At 57.8% G+C, this 16,912-nt stretch overlaps 7 protein-coding genes and 1 non-coding gene across 8 annotated transcripts in view; 3 read left to right on the plus strand and 5 right to left on the minus strand.

Annotated features, from left to right (window-relative positions):
- Positions 1-705, minus strand: part of CHGG_03631 (uncharacterized protein) — a gene marked incomplete at both ends in the record, with an annotated part of 2,685 nt that extends 1,980 nt beyond the window's left edge. The window contains one exon of the mRNA XM_001230146.1: positions 41-705. Coding sequence (XP_001230147.1) covers positions 41-705 — 665 coding nt within the window. The remainder of the gene's footprint in view (positions 1-40) is intronic.
- Positions 706-1,267: 562 nt separating this feature from the next.
- On the minus strand, positions 1,268-2,929 carry CHGG_03632 (uncharacterized protein; the record flags this gene model as incomplete). Its single annotated transcript, XM_001230147.1, has 3 exons — positions 1,268-1,487; positions 1,601-2,293; positions 2,379-2,929. 3 exons carry the CDS (start codon positions 2,927-2,929, stop codon positions 1,268-1,270), a joined length of 1,464 nt encoding a protein of 487 aa, XP_001230148.1.
- Positions 2,930-3,694: 765 nt separating this feature from the next.
- CHGG_03633 (uncharacterized protein) lies at positions 3,695-4,732 on the minus strand (the record flags this gene model as incomplete). Its single annotated transcript, XM_001230148.1, has 1 exon — positions 3,695-4,732. One exon carries the CDS (start codon positions 4,730-4,732, stop codon positions 3,695-3,697), a length of 1,038 nt encoding a protein of 345 aa, XP_001230149.1.
- Positions 4,733-5,854: 1,122 nt separating this feature from the next.
- Positions 5,855-6,487, plus strand: CHGG_03634 (uncharacterized protein; the record flags this gene model as incomplete). The annotated part of the gene is made up of 1 exon (XM_001230149.1): positions 5,855-6,487. One exon carries the CDS (start codon positions 5,855-5,857, stop codon positions 6,485-6,487), a length of 633 nt encoding a protein of 210 aa, XP_001230150.1.
- Positions 6,488-8,694: 2,207 nt separating this feature from the next.
- Positions 8,695-9,975, plus strand: CHGG_03635 (uncharacterized protein; the record flags this gene model as incomplete). Its single annotated transcript, XM_001230150.1, has 1 exon — positions 8,695-9,975. One exon carries the CDS (start codon positions 8,695-8,697, stop codon positions 9,973-9,975), a length of 1,281 nt encoding a protein of 426 aa, XP_001230151.1.
- Positions 9,976-10,718: 743 nt separating this feature from the next.
- Positions 10,719-13,413, plus strand: CHGG_03636 (uncharacterized protein; the record flags this gene model as incomplete). Its single annotated transcript, XM_001230151.1, has 4 exons — positions 10,719-11,441; positions 11,536-11,539; positions 11,880-11,942; positions 12,068-13,413. The coding sequence occupies 4 exons, from the start codon at positions 10,719-10,721 to the stop codon at positions 13,411-13,413; spliced, it is 2,136 nt and encodes a 711-aa protein (XP_001230152.1).
- CHGG_11262 lies at positions 11,737-11,823 on the minus strand. Its single transcript has one exon. It is a non-coding gene; the product is annotated as a tRNA-Pro (tRNA).
- Positions 13,414-14,187: 774 nt separating the features above from the next.
- On the minus strand, positions 14,188-16,123 carry CHGG_03637 (uncharacterized protein; the record flags this gene model as incomplete). Its single annotated transcript, XM_001230152.1, has 2 exons — positions 14,188-15,556; positions 15,606-16,123. The coding sequence occupies 2 exons, from the start codon at positions 16,121-16,123 to the stop codon at positions 14,188-14,190; spliced, it is 1,887 nt and encodes a 628-aa protein (XP_001230153.1).
- Between the last annotated feature and the right edge of the window lie 789 nt (positions 16,124-16,912).

Below are 16,912 nucleotides of genomic sequence, written 5' to 3' on the forward strand. Positions count from 1 at the left end.
CCTCCCGGGCACCACCACCCCCTCCCTCTCCACCACCCACCCAGCCCCCGCCACAACCCCCTTCACCCACCCCGGCCCCACCACCATCTGAATATTCTCATCGCTCCCCCCCCTCCTCTGCGCCTCCAACCCCGCCCTCGCCAACGCAGCCAGCACATGCGCGGCGGCGGCCGGCTCCGTGGCATGCAGCGCCCACTCAGCCAGACACACACGCGCGACGCGCCCGCGCAGCGCGGCGAGGATCTCGCCCAGCGTCTCCGGGGACCGAAAATACCAGATGCAGTGCGCCAGCACGGCCACGTCCCATGTTACGTGGGGGTGGGCGGCCAGGAAGGTGAGCGGGTCCGCGCGGTGGAAGGTGAGCAGTCCGCGGAGGGGGCCCGTGGAGAGGTGGGCTTGGGCTTGGGCGAGTGTGAAGGGCGCGCCGTAGTCGGGGGCGCCGGGGTCGATGGCGGTGATGTGCCCGTTGGGGGTTGTGGGGGGGTTTGAGGAGGATACGGCTTCGGCGAGGGCCTGCGTGCAGGTGCCTTGGCCGCAGCCGAGCTCGAGGACGCGGGTGCCGGGCCCGATGGCGGGGGCCCAGGCGTTGATGAGGTCGATGCGGTGGACGGCTTGGCTGTGTTCGATGGCTAGGGAGATTGGCGAGGGGTTGGGGCCGCGGATGGCGTAGGAGGCGATTTTGTCGGCGGATAGGGGGAGCGGCATTGTGGATGGTGGTTGATGATAGGTAAGGTATGCGGATTCTTGGGTATTTTATTTGTGCTTTTTAAGTGGAGGTTGAAAATTGGAAAGGGGGTGGTAGAGCACAGGTGCCATGCCGGGCCGAACCTGAAAGGCTGGGTTGTAAGTGTTATAGCAAGTGAGCTCTCCAGTGACTCATCCAGCCTATATCGACCTGCTGTTCTAGGACAAGAACGTGGGTACATACCCCGCTTACCTCGGTCTCCCCTCGCCATAAGCTTGGAGCTCAAGTTGCTCAACTGCACCTTACGACCCCGACACCACCATATGACCCAGACGCAGCCATTGCAGCGCGACGCATGATAAACCCACGAGCTATTTCAGCCTAGTGAATGTCAACGGCGCACATAATACTCGGACTTTTCTCCATGACGCCCATGAACTTTATGCCATTAACGATCGATATTTATGTCAGTCCTTCCAAGGCGAACTAATCGCTGAAGTGTGAATTTACATCTATAAGTAATTATTCTATCTGCGTTGCTAAACCCAAAAAACCCCTGTGTAGTTAGTTCACTTGTGTGGTTCACTCTTTCTTGCCGCCCATACCCTCCAGGATGGCAGATGCAGCGACCGAAACGCCTGGGGTCTCGTCGCACAATGCCGCCAACTGCCGAACCTTTCCTCTCAATTGCTCCGCCTTTGGCCCTATCACCGCGTCGATGACGATCGGGGCGAGCTCTTGTGCCTTGCTGCGCGGCATGGCCTGCTTGTTGCCCCAGAGGCCAATACCCAGATATTCAGCCCTGGAAGCAAAGTCATAGCAGTCAAGCCAGCCGGGAAGGACAACCTGGGGGACACCACAGCTGCAATAAGTTAGCTAACTTCCACCCACAACCGTTGCAACAAGTAAACTTACGTCAAAGCATCATGGAACGAGTTTGCTCCTCCGTGGTTGATCGACAAGACCACACTCTTGACCTGCAAAATGGCCGACGGCTGGGGCTTCACCCAATCGACAATCCGCACCCGATCCGCCTCGATCTCATTCTTCAGAGCCTCGTAGACCTTCGTTCCCGGCCCGGTCTCGTACGGCGCAGCACCGCCCAGGACCGTCCTCTTCAGCTTCCACAGCACCTGCACCTTCCCACGCACCCCACCCACATCCCCCTTCTCGCCCTCCGCCGCCTCCAACAACCGCAAAATCACCTCCGCCATCTCCAACGCCTCCCACTCCTCCATATTCCGATGCGTCCCCAAGCACACAAACACCGTCGGCCCCCGCCGCAACCACGCATCCAACTCCCCATCCACCTCCGTCACCGGCGGCACGGGCCGTATCACCGGCCCACAGGGCGTCAAATGCTTAGGGACGACGGCGAGCGGGAACTCGATCTCGGGCCGGTTGGAGACGAGAATCTTGCGGTCTTTAGGCGGGCGCATCATCAGGTGCTGGAAGGTGACGAGGTCGGCGCCGACCGCCTTCTTGACGTGCGCCGCCACGGCCTTGGTCCGCCGGTCGGTCACCGCGTAGTAGATCTGCGTGAGCGAGTAGAAGATGTTGGCGGGGATGGAGGTTGCGGGGACGGGGAAGGGGAAGGCCGAGCCCATTCTGTGTGTGGGGGGAGGCGTGGGTTAGTAAAGGGGGGGTGGGGGGGGGATTTGGAAATGGCGGAGGGGGGGTGAGGTTGGCTTACACAGGAAACTTCCAGAACATGGCGCCCCGCGGTTGGAGGGCGACGGCAAAGTCCTTGAGCGTGTTGGGCGAGAAGACGATGTAGTCCATGTTGAGGTGCTGGCAAGCGGTGGTGCCTGGAGCAAAGAGAGAATCCAGGACGATCTGGTCGGGCTGGACCTCGTCCACAATCCGCAAAAAGCTCTTGTAGATGGCCACAAACTCGGGTCCGTCCCAGGGCAACAACAGGCTCATGAACTTGCTCGACATCTCGAGGATGGATGAAAAGCTTGGGCGTTTCTCCAAAGTATCTTCTAGCTTGTTATTCCCTTCATGGATAGCGATAGCTTTCATGAATGCTGGGCCGTCCAGCAGGTGGAGCTTCCATGGTTGTGCGCCTGGCGTGGATTTCACCGAGTACTCCGAGGCAGACGAAACATCCTTGGATATCTCGTTGAACGAAACGAAGTGGATCCGGACCTCGGGGTCCATGGCCTGGAGGGCGTGGCCCACGGCGAGGAAGACATTGGCTTGTCCGTATTCGGCGTTGACCGCCAACAGAACCTTCTTCATGGCGGCGACTGGGGAGCGAAGTAACTTCTTAACGGGCTTCGATTCGGAACAACGGCGTAACGTAGTTTTACTTTTTTATAATCCTGACGGGGAGAACCTAAGGAGAACCGTTCGTCTCTCCCCTAAAAGCTGACACAGTCCATTCTTATGTTGTGGATTTTAGGTTCCCACCATCCCATGTCCAAACCACCTTAGGGATGCAACATCGGACTTGAGGAATACTGCCGAGAGGGTCGGCCATGACCAAGCCCTGTAACCATTCGATGCTGACGCCGAGCGGGCCATTGATAACACTCTCCAACCCCCGGCGGCTGTGGGAGGCGCTAGCTGAGTGAGCAACGAACGACAGGTCGCTTCATGAAGCTGAATTGGACTTCGGAATTGGGGGCGGAAACGACAGAACGGTCTGGAAAAGTTTCCAGGCAGACAACGATTGGGTTGCAATCAATCTCCCGTGAAGTGGGCATGACGTGAGATGGGTAGGATTGGAACGGCTGGACGCGGACAGGGGGCACAATCGTCGTCAAGGGGCCTTGGCGGATGGGATTCGTAAGACCTGGAAATTGCGTCTATGGAAGGGCCAAGCGCGTCCGAATACGCGAAATAAACAATACAATTGATCACGGTCCGCGGAGCCGAGCACGAGGGACCCCGGGCATATCCACGTGGTATGTGATACACAACATATGTCGAGGAAACAAACAGGGTTACACTAGGGGCCGAGGCCTCTGTATCCGTATTCGCATTCCACCTTCAAGAACCGACTCAGACCTCAACCACCAATTTCTCGCCGCTCACCCCTTTCCTCAACACATCCAGCGCCGTCTGCAAGCCACCCAGTCCGCCGTCAATAACCCTAACGGGGCCCGGGACAACCTCCCCCTTCTCCAGCCACCCAGTCAACAACCTGTTAAACACCATCTCAGACAGATCCTTCCTCGCGGACCAGATCCTGAACCCTGCCACCCACGCCGCCTCAACATCCGCCGGTTTCGCCACATGCTCCGGCCACTGCAACAAATGGGCCACCTTCTTAGGGCCGTCAAACTTAGCTAGGAAATCAACCACCAACGGAAGGGTATCATCCGTCGAGATGGAATCCACCGCCAGCGCCACATTCACACCGGCCTCCTTCGCGGCCGCCACCAAGTCCTCCACCGCCGTCGGCGAGCGATAATCCACCACGGCCGTGGCGCCCAGCGCGCGCACACGGGCATGGTGCTGCGGGCTCGCCGTGGCGAACACCTTGAGCCCGGCGAGACGCGCCAGCTGCACGGTGCCGGTGCCCATGGACGAGGCGGCGCCCCAGACCAAAATGCCCGTGTTGGTGGGCGGCTTGGCGGCGCTCTCTGGGGCGGGCAGGCCGAGGACGTCGAACAGGGCGAGGGCAGGGGTGCTGGTGGAGGTGACGGCGGCGGCGGCGTCCCGGAAGGCGAGGGCGTCGGGCAGCTTGGCGGCGATGGAGGCCGGCACCACCGTGTAGGTCTGGTAGGCGGCGTGGTCGGGGTTGCCTGTGCCCATGCCGGGGCCCGCGGCGAGGACGCGGTCGCCGGGCTGGAAGGCAGTTACGTTGGAGCCGACCGCGGTGACGATGCCGGAGACGTCGGAGCCAATGATGGCCGGGTAGGTGGGGAGGGCGATGTTGAGGTCGATGCGCTTCCAGTCGATGGGGTTGAGGGCGATGGCGTGGTTGCGGACGACGAGCTCATCGGGGCCGGGAGTGGGGATGGGGCGCTCTTCGATGACCAGCTTGGCGCCGGGGGAGGGTAGAACGGCCGCGAGGTTGGCAGTGGGTTGAGACATGGTGAAAAGGTTAGTTGATAATGAATGGTTGGCGTGTTATGTGAATCAGCAGAATATTTGGTACCGAAGTGACAGCTACGAAGTCAGGTTGGTGTTTGATTTGCAGCGATGCTGAGTGTTGAGATGATCTGGGATGAACTTGTCAAACCAAGAACACATTGATTCCTTATATACATCCATTGCGTTGAAGCACGCCATGACTTCAACATTGGATACAGTAGGTAGCATGGAGCATTACAAAGCCGAGTTGCAGCCCTACAGGTGGGTGGTCCACGAGGAGAGGGCACTGGCTGAAAATGCCGATGCGGATCTTCAATGGCCGTAACACCGGTCCGACCCCCATTTTTTCACGGAATCGGCTGTAACACTCGCCGTGCTGACAGCTTCTCCCTTCCTCTGGTTGGTTGAGAGCAAGGGGCCCGACCAAAATTTGTCAGCTGCTTTTCAATCGCACCAGCAAAACAACAACACAAGAAATACCTCTGTTCTATTCTTGCCCAGTGACGGAGAACAGACGGCCCTCCTTGAGTCCTGCTGAGTAAAGCTCTGACGGACGCCGTGACGCGTCCGAGAGAACAGCAAGCAACATGATACGGACGCATTCTTCCGACACGGCGGCCATGCTCCGATCACCGACTGACAAGGGCCGGCCCCTAACCCCTCGTCCCTCATCCGTATACAGACAACATCTGGTATGAGCTCATCTGCACCATCTCGGATGTGAGCTCCGTTCCACAAAAGGCGGCATGCTCATCTAATGACGGTCGCCGCATGAGTCTGCCGGCCAAGAGATAGTTGACAATAGGACTCGAAGATGTTAAGACCCAACTTGACGGTATCGGACCTTGGGAAGCAATGTTAGGTACAGAGAGTTGTACTAGAGCCATACGATGCAGGGCACTTTGTCCTCTCGGCACCAGCTGGGAGGGGCAGAATTAATATATTATTTGCTATTTTCATCCCTTGGTGTTACATCCAAGTCGATAAGCTTGCAGGACCATACCTACCCACGCAAAGTCATGTCTTAGCCCATCTCTTTGGCCACCAGTTTATTTTCTCGCCATTCTCTTGTTTGTTGCCATGTTTTAGTACTCGTGGATTCCCCTCAAGAAGACCGGAACTATGTTTCCCATACTGCCTCTTGACCTCCTGCTCGCGGCGGGCACCCGTCTGGCGTCTGCTACAACCCTCCCCCAACCCGATAACATCACCATCGCCTCGATTAACGTGGAAGGGACTGGCTGCCCCCAAGGCACCATTTCGACAGCTGTCAGCGCCGATCGAACAACCATAACATTTGGATTTGACGACTTTCATCCGTATATCGGCCCCGGCATATCGCACGCGGACAAAACCAAAACATGCAACATGACGCTCACGCTCAGCCATCCCCTGGGATACAATTTTGGGATTCTGGACACAGTCTACCACGGATTTGCACGCTTGGACGCCAACTTGACTGCAACACTTTGGTCGTCTTATACCATAGCCCGCGATGGAGCAGGAAACGACACGCTCCAAACGAAAGCAAACATCGCTGGGGAGCTGGTTGGGGTCTTTACACGCACCGAAGCCGTCACCGAGGAGTCGGAGCTTGCCTCGAGGTGCGGCAGAGACAAAAGCCAATTGCAAGTTACCACACGGGCGACCTTAACCTCCAGCTCCTCGTCGACCTCGGGCGGCTGGGATGAGGAGCCTCCATTTTCCCTTATGGTCCAGCAAATTCGTCTCAGGTGGTCGACTTGCAAGGAGTGAGCTGGCATTGGAAAGGTTACCCGTTACAAAGTAGGCTGTCATGGGGAACTTGACGATTTGATGTTTTTGAAATAAGATTTGATTGTTCTAGTTGATATACTGCTGTCATATCCCAGACCATGTGATGACACTAACAGCCTCCACCTGCCCTACTCTACCCCTATTCATCCCAACTCGCGACCTCCGGCACAAGCTCTGTTCCACCCAAAGTTATCATCATGCCTATGCCTTCTTTCCTGCAGCCAGAGTTAAAGCCAGTAGTGCAGTGGTTATAACCGCAACTTATGGGAGCCATCGGGACACCACACTGTGGATCGTGCAAAGATAAGCCGCTCCTGGTTTCAACTCTGGTTTTTGCCATTTTATGAGATTTTTATGCAAACTTATCTGAAATTTCGAATCTTTCTTCGCCTGCCCCGCCACACCCAAGCACCAACGACGCCCGTTGAATAGATGACGAGGCTCTACCTGTCTCGACTTCTCTTATGCTCCCCATGTACAGCTTGGGTTCCTAAAACCATCATTCCGATTGCTACCTTTGCCCTCATCCGTCCTCAAACCCAAGTGGAAGAAGTGGAATGCTCGAGGTCTTGAGCCTGGTCTGCTTTTGCCAACCTGTATCCTAGTTTTTCCCCCTCTTTACCACCCCGACACCCGAACCGGGGGTTCCCTCTACGATAGCGCCCAGTGACAGGGTATCACAGTGCCCGTGCTCACCCAACTCAAGAGTCTCGCGAATCAAAACAGACCCGACTTTGCAGTGGGAAGGGTTTGCCACCGAGTCAGCGCAGCTCTGGCTCAACAGCAGTATTTTCGGAGCTCAGTGCTACACCGCCGACGTTCTCGGTCTGTATCGTCAGATTAGGGTTGACTTGCGATCGGTCCTCAAGGATAACTTGAAGGCGCTCCATGTGAGCAGTAGGGAGAACTACAGAATGAGGGCCGCTTGTGGACGTAACCTGCACCCAGGCCTCTTTCCCGGTGGGCACTGGAAACAAACTCGTTCTACCCGGGGCTCCCGGAGGTCGACCCAAGCCACATACAACAAGGCCCGCTGTGCTCCGGAACGTCCTCCACCTGCCTACAACAATGGCACTTCTGGATAGGCCGGTTCGAAGATCCGACAGAGGGAAAGTCCGGTTGGAGCGATCAGATTCGCAAGAGTGTGCTCGAAACAGCCGAGACCAGCAACCTCAAACTTTGCACCGTTCCAACCCCATTTTGGCATAATGTGAACACTGATTCACAAATTGGAACCAGGTACCACTCTCCTAATTTGCTTGTCCGACAGTGTGTGCGTCTGCGTTTCGATGTCCTAATTATATTATGACTCTTGTCTGTCGGGTACAGGTTGCGGAAAGCCGGAAAAGGCGGGACCTCAGATTAAACACCCACCAAGAAAAAGACGTCAGCCCTGCGTATGACAGAAAGTGGTGCCTTGCACGGTCAAAAGTTGAAAACTGTTGGATCTGAGTCGGGGTCGCCGTTCGATCTGGAACATCCAAACGTGTCACTGGGAGCCATGTGCCCATCCCTCAGAATGCGGAACCAGTAAAATAAAAGCAGAAAACAGTCAGTGAATGAAGTTAACCATTGATAAGCTTTAACTGATTCCAGATGACCGCCTGGGATTTTGCCGGTCGTCCCTTCCCAACGCCTTGATTGCATTGTGCAACATCAGATGACAGCCTTAACTGTGGGGGTTCTGCCTTGAGCCAACGACAGGGGGAGGAAGGCGCTACGACCCCAGGGCGCGGATCTGCCTAGCCCTGCCACCACCAGGGTCCCGAAAGGACAGGGCCGCCATGGAGAGTGAGTCACAGGGCTGAACACACCAATCAGGCACTGTCTCAGCCCCCCAATACGGCGATTGAGGCCTTGCCCCATGAACCTGGCCGACGGGGGCCGCGCTTCGTGACTCTAATATTGTCACAGATGAGGCCAATAAGCGGCCCGAAAGGTTGACACAATGCGCCCTATTGTATAAGACAATGAAACTCTCTCCCATGTTCTGGCATGTTCCCCTCGTTTCGGTCAGACACTTTTGACGATTTGTTCGCATCACCGGCGAAGTCCTCAACGCCATTTGCAGGCATTAGCGGCAGGCACACAGTGCTTTCATTACAGTCACCGAATTTGACCGAAGAAACAAACCCGAAAAAGCCAGGTTTACAACTTTGTGACAAGAATACAAAAGCCCACCCATCATGGGCCTCCCCCTCCGAAATTCCACCTCCTTTATGAATCCCCCCTCCGGGGGCCCGTCCCTTGGCGGACCCTCCACCACCTCCGAGTCCGAGTCCGATGCGGACCCCTCGGAGCCGTTAAGTTACCATCACACGGGGAGCCGCCGCGCCAACCGCCCTAGTCGATTCCATCACCTTGCCACCCTCCATCACAGTTCCAAAGGGTGCTTGGAATTGAGTCCGCGCTTCCAGTCCCTGCTCGACCACGACGACCACAACACCAACGCCAACAACACGCCCATCACCACCCGTCAACCCCTCCACCTCCACCGCCACCACACCAACCAACGTCGCAGACTCCACCGCCACCGCATCCGCCAAGCCCAGCAATCCTCCCAAGAGCCGCGCGGTTCCTGGCTTTCCGACGCCGCCGAGGGCTACTCAATAGCTCGGTCCAGCCTCCAGCTGCCAGGCGAGGGCGGCACCACCACCACCAGCAACAGCAGCCACAACACCGGCAGGGGAGGCGGCAGGTCGATCAACCGGAGCAGGAGTAGCGGGGATGGGAGTCAGGGCAGCAGCGCGGGTTCAGAGCGACGTCCGCCATCACTGGAACGACAGGACGCGTTTCGCGACGAGAAGACAACCAAGAAGCGGCGGCGGGGACGGCAGCACCAACGGGGATGGGAGGGCGAAGAAGAGGCGGGGCAGGACACCAACCTAGGGGACGAGCAGGCCGAGGTGGCGGAACTGTACCGCCTGGGCCTGCTGTACGACGACGAGCATGAGCGTGGCGCGGGCTTCTCGCTGGACGGCATCGTCCGGGATGAGCCCGTCTACTCGCTGCGGGTGCGGCCTGCGAAGCGGAGTAGGCGGGCGGAGAGGAGATGGAATGGTGGTCACAGTGGGGTGCTTTCTCTGTCGGTGGTGGATTTGGCGTTCTCGGCGTTTGGCGCGGACGAGGCGTTGGCGGGATGGATGCTTTCTGGTCCGGGTTCGGGTTCGGGTTCTGCTTTGTCGGGTGCGCCGGCGCGGGAGGTGCATCGGTTCGGGACGGAGACTGCGCATGATACCCCTGGGTTGACGGTTGTTTACGAGCTGGCTGATGACGCCGTTTCCGCCATGTCGGTGGATGATGATCTGCTTGATTCGATTTCTGTTTCGGAGATTTCTTTTTGTGGGGGGGAGGAGGACGAGATGGCCTGGGCCATGCTCGATGGGAATGCAATGCCGGCGACGATGGACTTGGAGGCGGATGAGGAAGTCGACCCCTGGGTTGTGCTGGGCCAGGACGGCTCGTAGCAGGTCCGCCACAGAGATCCCTGACTGCCCTGGATTTCGGCCGGCTATGCAGCTGCGCGCTGCGATCGGACTGGCCCTCTAGACGGCCTAGCACACGAGACGGATGGACGACGGGGGGTTATCCGGAGAGGGAGTCAAGCAGTGTGCTCGTGGCCATGGCCACTTGAGCTCGCTTGTTCAAGGATTGCGGGACGGTTGTGCCAACATTTGTTCCACCATCCACGAAGGGCGGCGATGCATTGCTAGGGGTTTTCTTTTCTTTTCCATGTCTAGGCGATTTCTCACTTCCACGATGTTACGAAATACACTTGCTTGAATCACGAAATCGATAACTTTATATCCACGGTATGTTTTGATCATCTTTTGTAGTAGTAATAAAATGGTCTGCTACTCTTTCGCTCATCCGAATGCCCTAACCGCGAAGCGAGTTTCGTTTTCCTCAATGGGTGATTCCACATACTTCTTGGTGGAAGGGAACTAAGAGCTGCAAAACCTGCGCCCTTGGGCTTTAACAGGCTCAGGCTACATGAAGCGGGGTGCCGATGTGTCAGCAGCCTGCAGAAAGCTCCGAAGGCCGACGGCTTCTCACGGCTTCTCCGAGAAGCACATTGCGGGTATAAATCTTGTCGTTGACTACAGACAACAAAGGGCGGTCTTCCTCGACTCATATTACAATTCGCTCTCAACCCAAACCACCTCACTACACTCAATCTAAACCAGAATCAACATCCCCGACTCTCACCATGACCACCCCCTCTATCACCGCCCTCGCGGCCCAAGCCAAGACCTTCAAAGCCCTCCACATCCCCGGCACCCCCCTCCTCCTCGCCAACGTGTACGATGCAACCTCAGCCCGCATTGTCGGCTCCCTACCCGGATGCCGCGCTCTAGCATCGGCAAGCTACGCCCTCGCAAAGACCATCGGGATCGAAGACAGCGAGCTCACGCTGGAGCAGAACCTTAGACTGCTCAAGCCCATCGCCGCGGTGGCGCACGAGCTGAACCTGCCCTTCACCATCGACATCCAGGACGGCTACGGCGACCAGCTGGAGGAGGTCATTCGCCGCGTCATCACCGAGCTGGGCGCCGTGGGCGTCAACCTGGAGGACTCGTACCACGACACCGAGAAGATCATGGACGAGACCGAGGCGCTTGACCGGGTTCAGCGGGCTCTCAAGGTTGCGGCGGAGGTAGGTGTGCCGGACTTTGTGGTTAACGCCAGGTCGGATACCTTCCTCATGGGCGGGGAGCTCGATGTGTCGATCCAAAGGGGGAAGAAGTTCTTGGAGGTGGGAGCGACTACGATCTATGTCTTTTGGCCACGGGACAAGGAGATGATCGAAGCAGATGTGAAGCGGGTGATTGACGAGTTGGATGGGAGAACCAACATTCAGCCGCGCAAGGTCTCTCCGGTGCAGAGCAAGGCGTTGACCAGCGCTGACCTTGCCAAACTCGGCACGGCGAGAGTCAGCGTTGGGCCGCAATTGTATCTTGCCGCGGCGGCGACACTCACGGCGGCGGCCAACGAGGTGTTTGATGCATAATACGAAAAGGGGGTAGATGGGTAAGGAGTAATTACGTGTGGTGTGTTCAGAAGTAGAGTCATAATATTTCTCCAATCAAATCACTTCATAAATGAGTCAACTCACAACACCCACGTGCCTTCGAGGCATCCCACAACAAGCGGGTATGGAGCAACCACGCCACTCAGCAGAGTTGCGGATACGACTCGCTGTATCTGGAGAACCGGAAAACAAAAAGGGGGCCAGCCAGGGTTCGAACCTGGGACCACTTGCAGAGAGGAATGTTATCCCAAAGCAAGTATGCTAACCACTGCACCACAGGCCCGAGTTGCTGCAAGGATTTGGAAATGTTGTACTAAGTAGCATCTTTATCGTTGATAGGAGTGACCGTGCCCGCGCGGAGCGGGCACGCCAAAGGAGCCTGGAGGAACTTGCCGGCTGCAGGTAGGCCCCATAGCGGAGTCAACGATGTAATTGTCTTTTTTTTTCATTTCATGATGGTTATTGACGAATGCTGGCAAAGTAAGGAAAGGTGGTTTCTCCAGTCAGACTAGCGTCTAATCGTACAGTCGCGCCCTCTTTTTTTCCTGCTGTAGACCTCTTGCTTCTGATTGACTCGGGAGAGGGTTATCGCCCGTTTGGCGGGATCCCAATGGTCCTGTTCTTCGGGGACTTCTTCCAGTTCGACCCCGTCCTGCAGACCAGCCTCCTCTTGCCGGCGCCCAGGGACCGTGGCGGACAGAGACCGGAAAGCTTGGCGAAGCATCTCGCAGCGCACAGGCTGTTCCTCCAGTTCACAACCGTTGTCATCCTCCAGGAGCAGGTCCGCGCGGCTGGTTGCCCAAGGCTTCGGGGCTTCATCGGGCGCCTGCGCAACGGCGAGCAGACCGAGCTGGACTTCCAGCGACTCAGTCAACGCCTTTATACACCGTCGTGCAAGGCGTCCTTCGTAGACGGTCTGAGAGCCATCACGCCTCTGAACCAAGACCGGTGGGACCTGAACATGGCGGCCGTCGTCCAGTGGGCTCGTGCCCACGGCAAGCACATCTCAGTCTTTGCGGCCAAGCACGATACTGAGTCGGGGAAGCGATTGAGTGCGGGGGACCTATGCCACGTGCTCCGCTACGGAGACGACTCGCAGCTGCCGACCCCCGGCCTGTTCTTCTACGCGCAAGGCATGCCGGTCGTGGTGACTCGCAACCAGTTTGTCGGGCTGAAGGTGGTCAACGGGGCGCCTTTCAAGGCCGTCGACATCTTTCCCGACCTCGCCGCCGGCACCATCGCGCTGGCCAGCAATGTGACTCTTCATCTTGGACCGCCGGTGGCCGTCCTCCTTCAGTCAGACGATAGCGCGGGCCTCGCCATGCCCGGGTTCCCCAATGGCACCATCCTGATCAAGAGCAAGACGGTCGCCATCCCGAGCCAAATGCGGGGCAAAGAAGGCAGATGGAGGGGCAAGCCGGGCTTTCGGTGGGTTACCCACAGAACTGGACCTCTTTGCACCCCGACCTTCGCTATGACAGATCAGAAGAGCCAGGGCAAGCAGTTCTCGGACGTGCTCGTCAACCTCAAAGGCGTCCACTCCAGCGGTACGGCGACTCGACCCAGCTTCATGAGCTTGTACGTGCAGCTGTCGAGGGCGCAGAGTTGGGACGGGCTGCATCTGTTTCGGAAACCGGCGCGTGGCGACTTTATCGAGCCCAAGAATGTGCTCGACAAAGACATGAGGGACGCCATCCTCAAGCTGGAACGACGGGGCGAGGAGACCAGACGGCGGTTCGAGCAAGACCACAGGTCTGAGCCATGGCTTCAAGAATGGGCTGCCATGCCTGAATCTGACCAGGGTACTGAAACCGATGACGTAGAGGACGCGGCGCTCTGGCGAGACCCTGGGGTTTCCGAGCTCAGATCGTAGCACAGCTCTCCACCGTTGCTTTGTTTTGGAGCTCTTTCCCAGCGAAATAAGCTGCTTCAATTAATATTTTTATTTTCCTTCTCACCTTGTTGGCCTGCAATCTGCATCCTTTCGTGGTCGTCGGCGAACCTGCCCGGGGGTACGCCATCTCATTGGCCCTTATAAAGCGGGGCCAGCCCCACAGCCGACAAACCCCAACAGACCGTCCGTGCACCACCACTGCCAAGCCCAACTTCGAGACGCTCATCGTCAGAGGCAAGTTCCTCCGGGCAAAGCAACATGGCTGCTTCCACAATCGTTAGGATAATGACAGTAAATCTTCACAGTTTACAGGGAGAAATGGCAGGGCTTTTTTTGATGGGGCGTTTTATGGGGCGGAAGTGGTCCGTACTTGGAGCATACCATGGTTTTTCTCGGAAAAGGAACCTTTCGGAAGTACTCGTTCCTCGTACGTTCCTCCAGGCACAACCTAAGGTACTAGTACCCACCAGCGCGAGGTACTACCTGCTCTTGTACAGTGCATCACACCCTATAGCTTTAGCCTCTAGTGCTGGGGTGCTACCTGTATGGACTAACCCAAGCCTACGGCAGTTAGCTCCGGGGCCACCCACCTCCACTCGCAAAGGATGTATTGCCTAGGTACTTGCAAATTGAGGTCTTTATAACCGATCACAGCGTTTTCAACAATTGTTTTTACACGATTCCATATTCATCGTCAACCGCCTTACATTGTGCAACATCCTAGCCCCACAGCGAGTCCCCTCCGCCAACCGATCAGCACTGCTCCAGCGCAGTCCCAGCCTTCAACTCAGCCAGCATATCGTCGCTTGCCTTCTGCGAGATCATGAACGTCGACACCGCCGGGAAGACACCCGGGATCCGCGCAAAGGCACTCGCGTCGATGACCCTCAACCCACTAACCCCCCGAACCCGGAACTTAGAATCCAGCACCGCCATCGGATCATCATCCGCGCCAATCTTGTTCGTCGACGTCGGGTGGTGTCCAAAGGTCTGTTTATGAATCCAGTCCTCGTCCTCCTTACCACAGTACCCGTTCGCATCGGGCCCGGCAGCGCACGGCGGCTCAACCGCCGTGATGCCCACACGCTTGTACACAGTCCGGATCCAAGCCACCGTGTCCTTCATCGCCTCGAGATCATACTCGGCACCCGCAGCGTAGTGGTTGAAGTTGATCTCCGGCGTGTCCATGGGGTCAGCGCTGCGCAGCTTCACCCAGCCCTGGTTGTTGACGCTCGACCCCTTCACCATGCTCACGCCGTAGGCCTGGCGCGGGTCAGCCGGCACGCGCACCGGGTTATCAGGCCAGAAACCACGGAACAGGAACCCCTGCCCGCCCATCAGGAACATATCCCGCTCGCCATGCGCCGGGTGCCGCGTCTTGTACATGGCGACGCCCGCCATACCACTACCGGCGCTGCCGCTGCCCACGATGGGCATCTCCTGGTTGTCCATAAGATTGCGCCCGACGCCGGGCAGGTCCTTGACGACGGGGATGTCGAACTGGGCCAGCTCGGTGGCGTTGCCGACGCCACTGAGCAGCAGTAGCTGCGGCGAGTTGAAGGCGCCGCCCGAGACGATGACCTCGCGGCGGGCGATGGCCGTGCGCTTGACCCCCGCCGCGTTGGCCGCGCGCCGGTTGTCGGCCTTGTACAGCGACTTGCCGAAGAGGAACTCGACGCCCGTGGCGCGCTGTGTGGCGCCGTCGCCGCCGGCGCACTTGGAGCCCATGGTGTCGAAGAGCACCTTGGTGGCGAGCGAGGTGAGCGAGACGGTCAGGTTGGCGCCCGCCTGCACGGCCTCCTGCACGTAGTCGCGCGAGCTGTAACGGTTGCCGTTGGCGTATTGGTGGTTGACGAGCCCGTAGATGCTCGAGGTCTGGTCGCGCGCCGATGTCAGCTCGTTGGGGTCTCGGATTAGCAGGTTGGGCATGGACATGGTCGAGTTCCAGTCCTTGGCGAAGGCGCCCATGACGCTGTTGCCTTGGAGGGGACCGGTTTGTTTGGACTGCTGCATCGCCCCCATTTGGGTTTGGAAGTACCCGTTGAAGCCGTGGTTGGCTGTGCCCGCGGCGGCGTAGTTGTTCTTTTCGATCTTGGTGAAGATCTTGTGCATGTTCTCAGCCCTGGAAAAGTTAGTATTGGGGTGCGGTTTCGGCATGGCAGAGAACGTACCTCCAGCTGTCGTCTCCAGTCACCTCAGCGTGGTAGTTCCAGTCGCTCTCGCTCGGTAGCCAACACACCATGGCGTTGATCATGGAAGACCCACCAAGCGTCGCACCTCGGGGGTAGTAGACGCCCAGGAGTTTGGAGCCCGCCGGCGCACCGCTCTGGCCGACCCAGTACCGACCCTCAGGGGTGAGCCATGTCAGATGACTGTACTGGTTGTCGCGAGGGTCACCCTCGGGGTAGTGCTTGACGTAAAAGTCCCAGGTCACGGTCGGCGTGTAACGCCCAAAGCCCTGGCCGGGGTTGTTGTCGCCCGCCTCGAGGAGGAGCACAGAGTGTCCTGCCTTGGCGAGGTTGACTGCCACCACAGCGCCGCCTGGGCCGCTGCCCACCACGATGTAGTCGTAGACGGCACCATCGGCAGGGGCGGTTTGTGCTGCGGTCAACGAGCTCTGCGCAAGGAGGGCCAAAGAAAGGAGGGTACCAAGGGCACCACCTCGCTCCTGGTTTTGAAATAACTTCATCTTGAAGAGAACTCTTCAGTCTTCCCTGTACACAAGGATTTATCCCCGAAAATTCTCGAGGCGATTCTACGCGCAAGTGAGTCCGCGGGAGGCCACACCTCTTTGTAGCATGCCCGCTGCCGCTCCTTTCTCCACGTGGAAGAACTTGCCTCCTCCCTGCACTCCCTTCGGCAGCTTAGAGCCGAACCAGATCCGCAAGATCTCCATACTAGGGTTGAGCAGCTTTCGTAGATTGTTGAGAGGTTTCATGCAAACCCGCCAAGCCCGACAACAACCACCGTATCACTCCCGAGAAGGAGGGTAAGTGATAACAGCAAACCGAGCGGGGAGGCGTGGAGAATTGCCGATTGGACAATAGGAGACCTTGTCGTTGCTGCGTCCCTTGACTGTCTTTGCCGGAGCAATGGCTAGCGAGCATTATGTGCGGTTCCATCGCCATGCTCGCTGAGGGCACGGTATAAACGATGTGGAAATGAGATCATGCAGAACCGGTCTTTCTCAGCCATGACAAGTTGCTGGGGGTCTGACCCGTCACATGGTGCCGCCCGGCCGCATGCAATCAACCGCTGTGGGTTCTTCTAAAGCTTATTCAACGGCTGGGATGAATAAGTGGGGAGAGTGAATTCCTTCCGGGTCTGGAGCTTTGTGCCCGTCCCAGGTTGCAGCGGCTTGGTTATTCTGGGTCTGCCACGCCGAGTTGGAGGTTGACGATCCGGTCGAAATAGCCGGACCCTCGAATAGGACTTCGAACCCCAATCCCCGGGGAATATTAGCCATGCAATGAGAGTC

Source organism: Chaetomium globosum, genomic scaffold (assembly GCF_000143365.1).
Source record: "Chaetomium globosum CBS 148.51 scaffold_2 genomic scaffold, whole genome shotgun sequence".
Lineage (NCBI taxonomy): Eukaryota > Fungi > Ascomycota > Sordariomycetes > Sordariales > Chaetomiaceae > Chaetomium > Chaetomium globosum.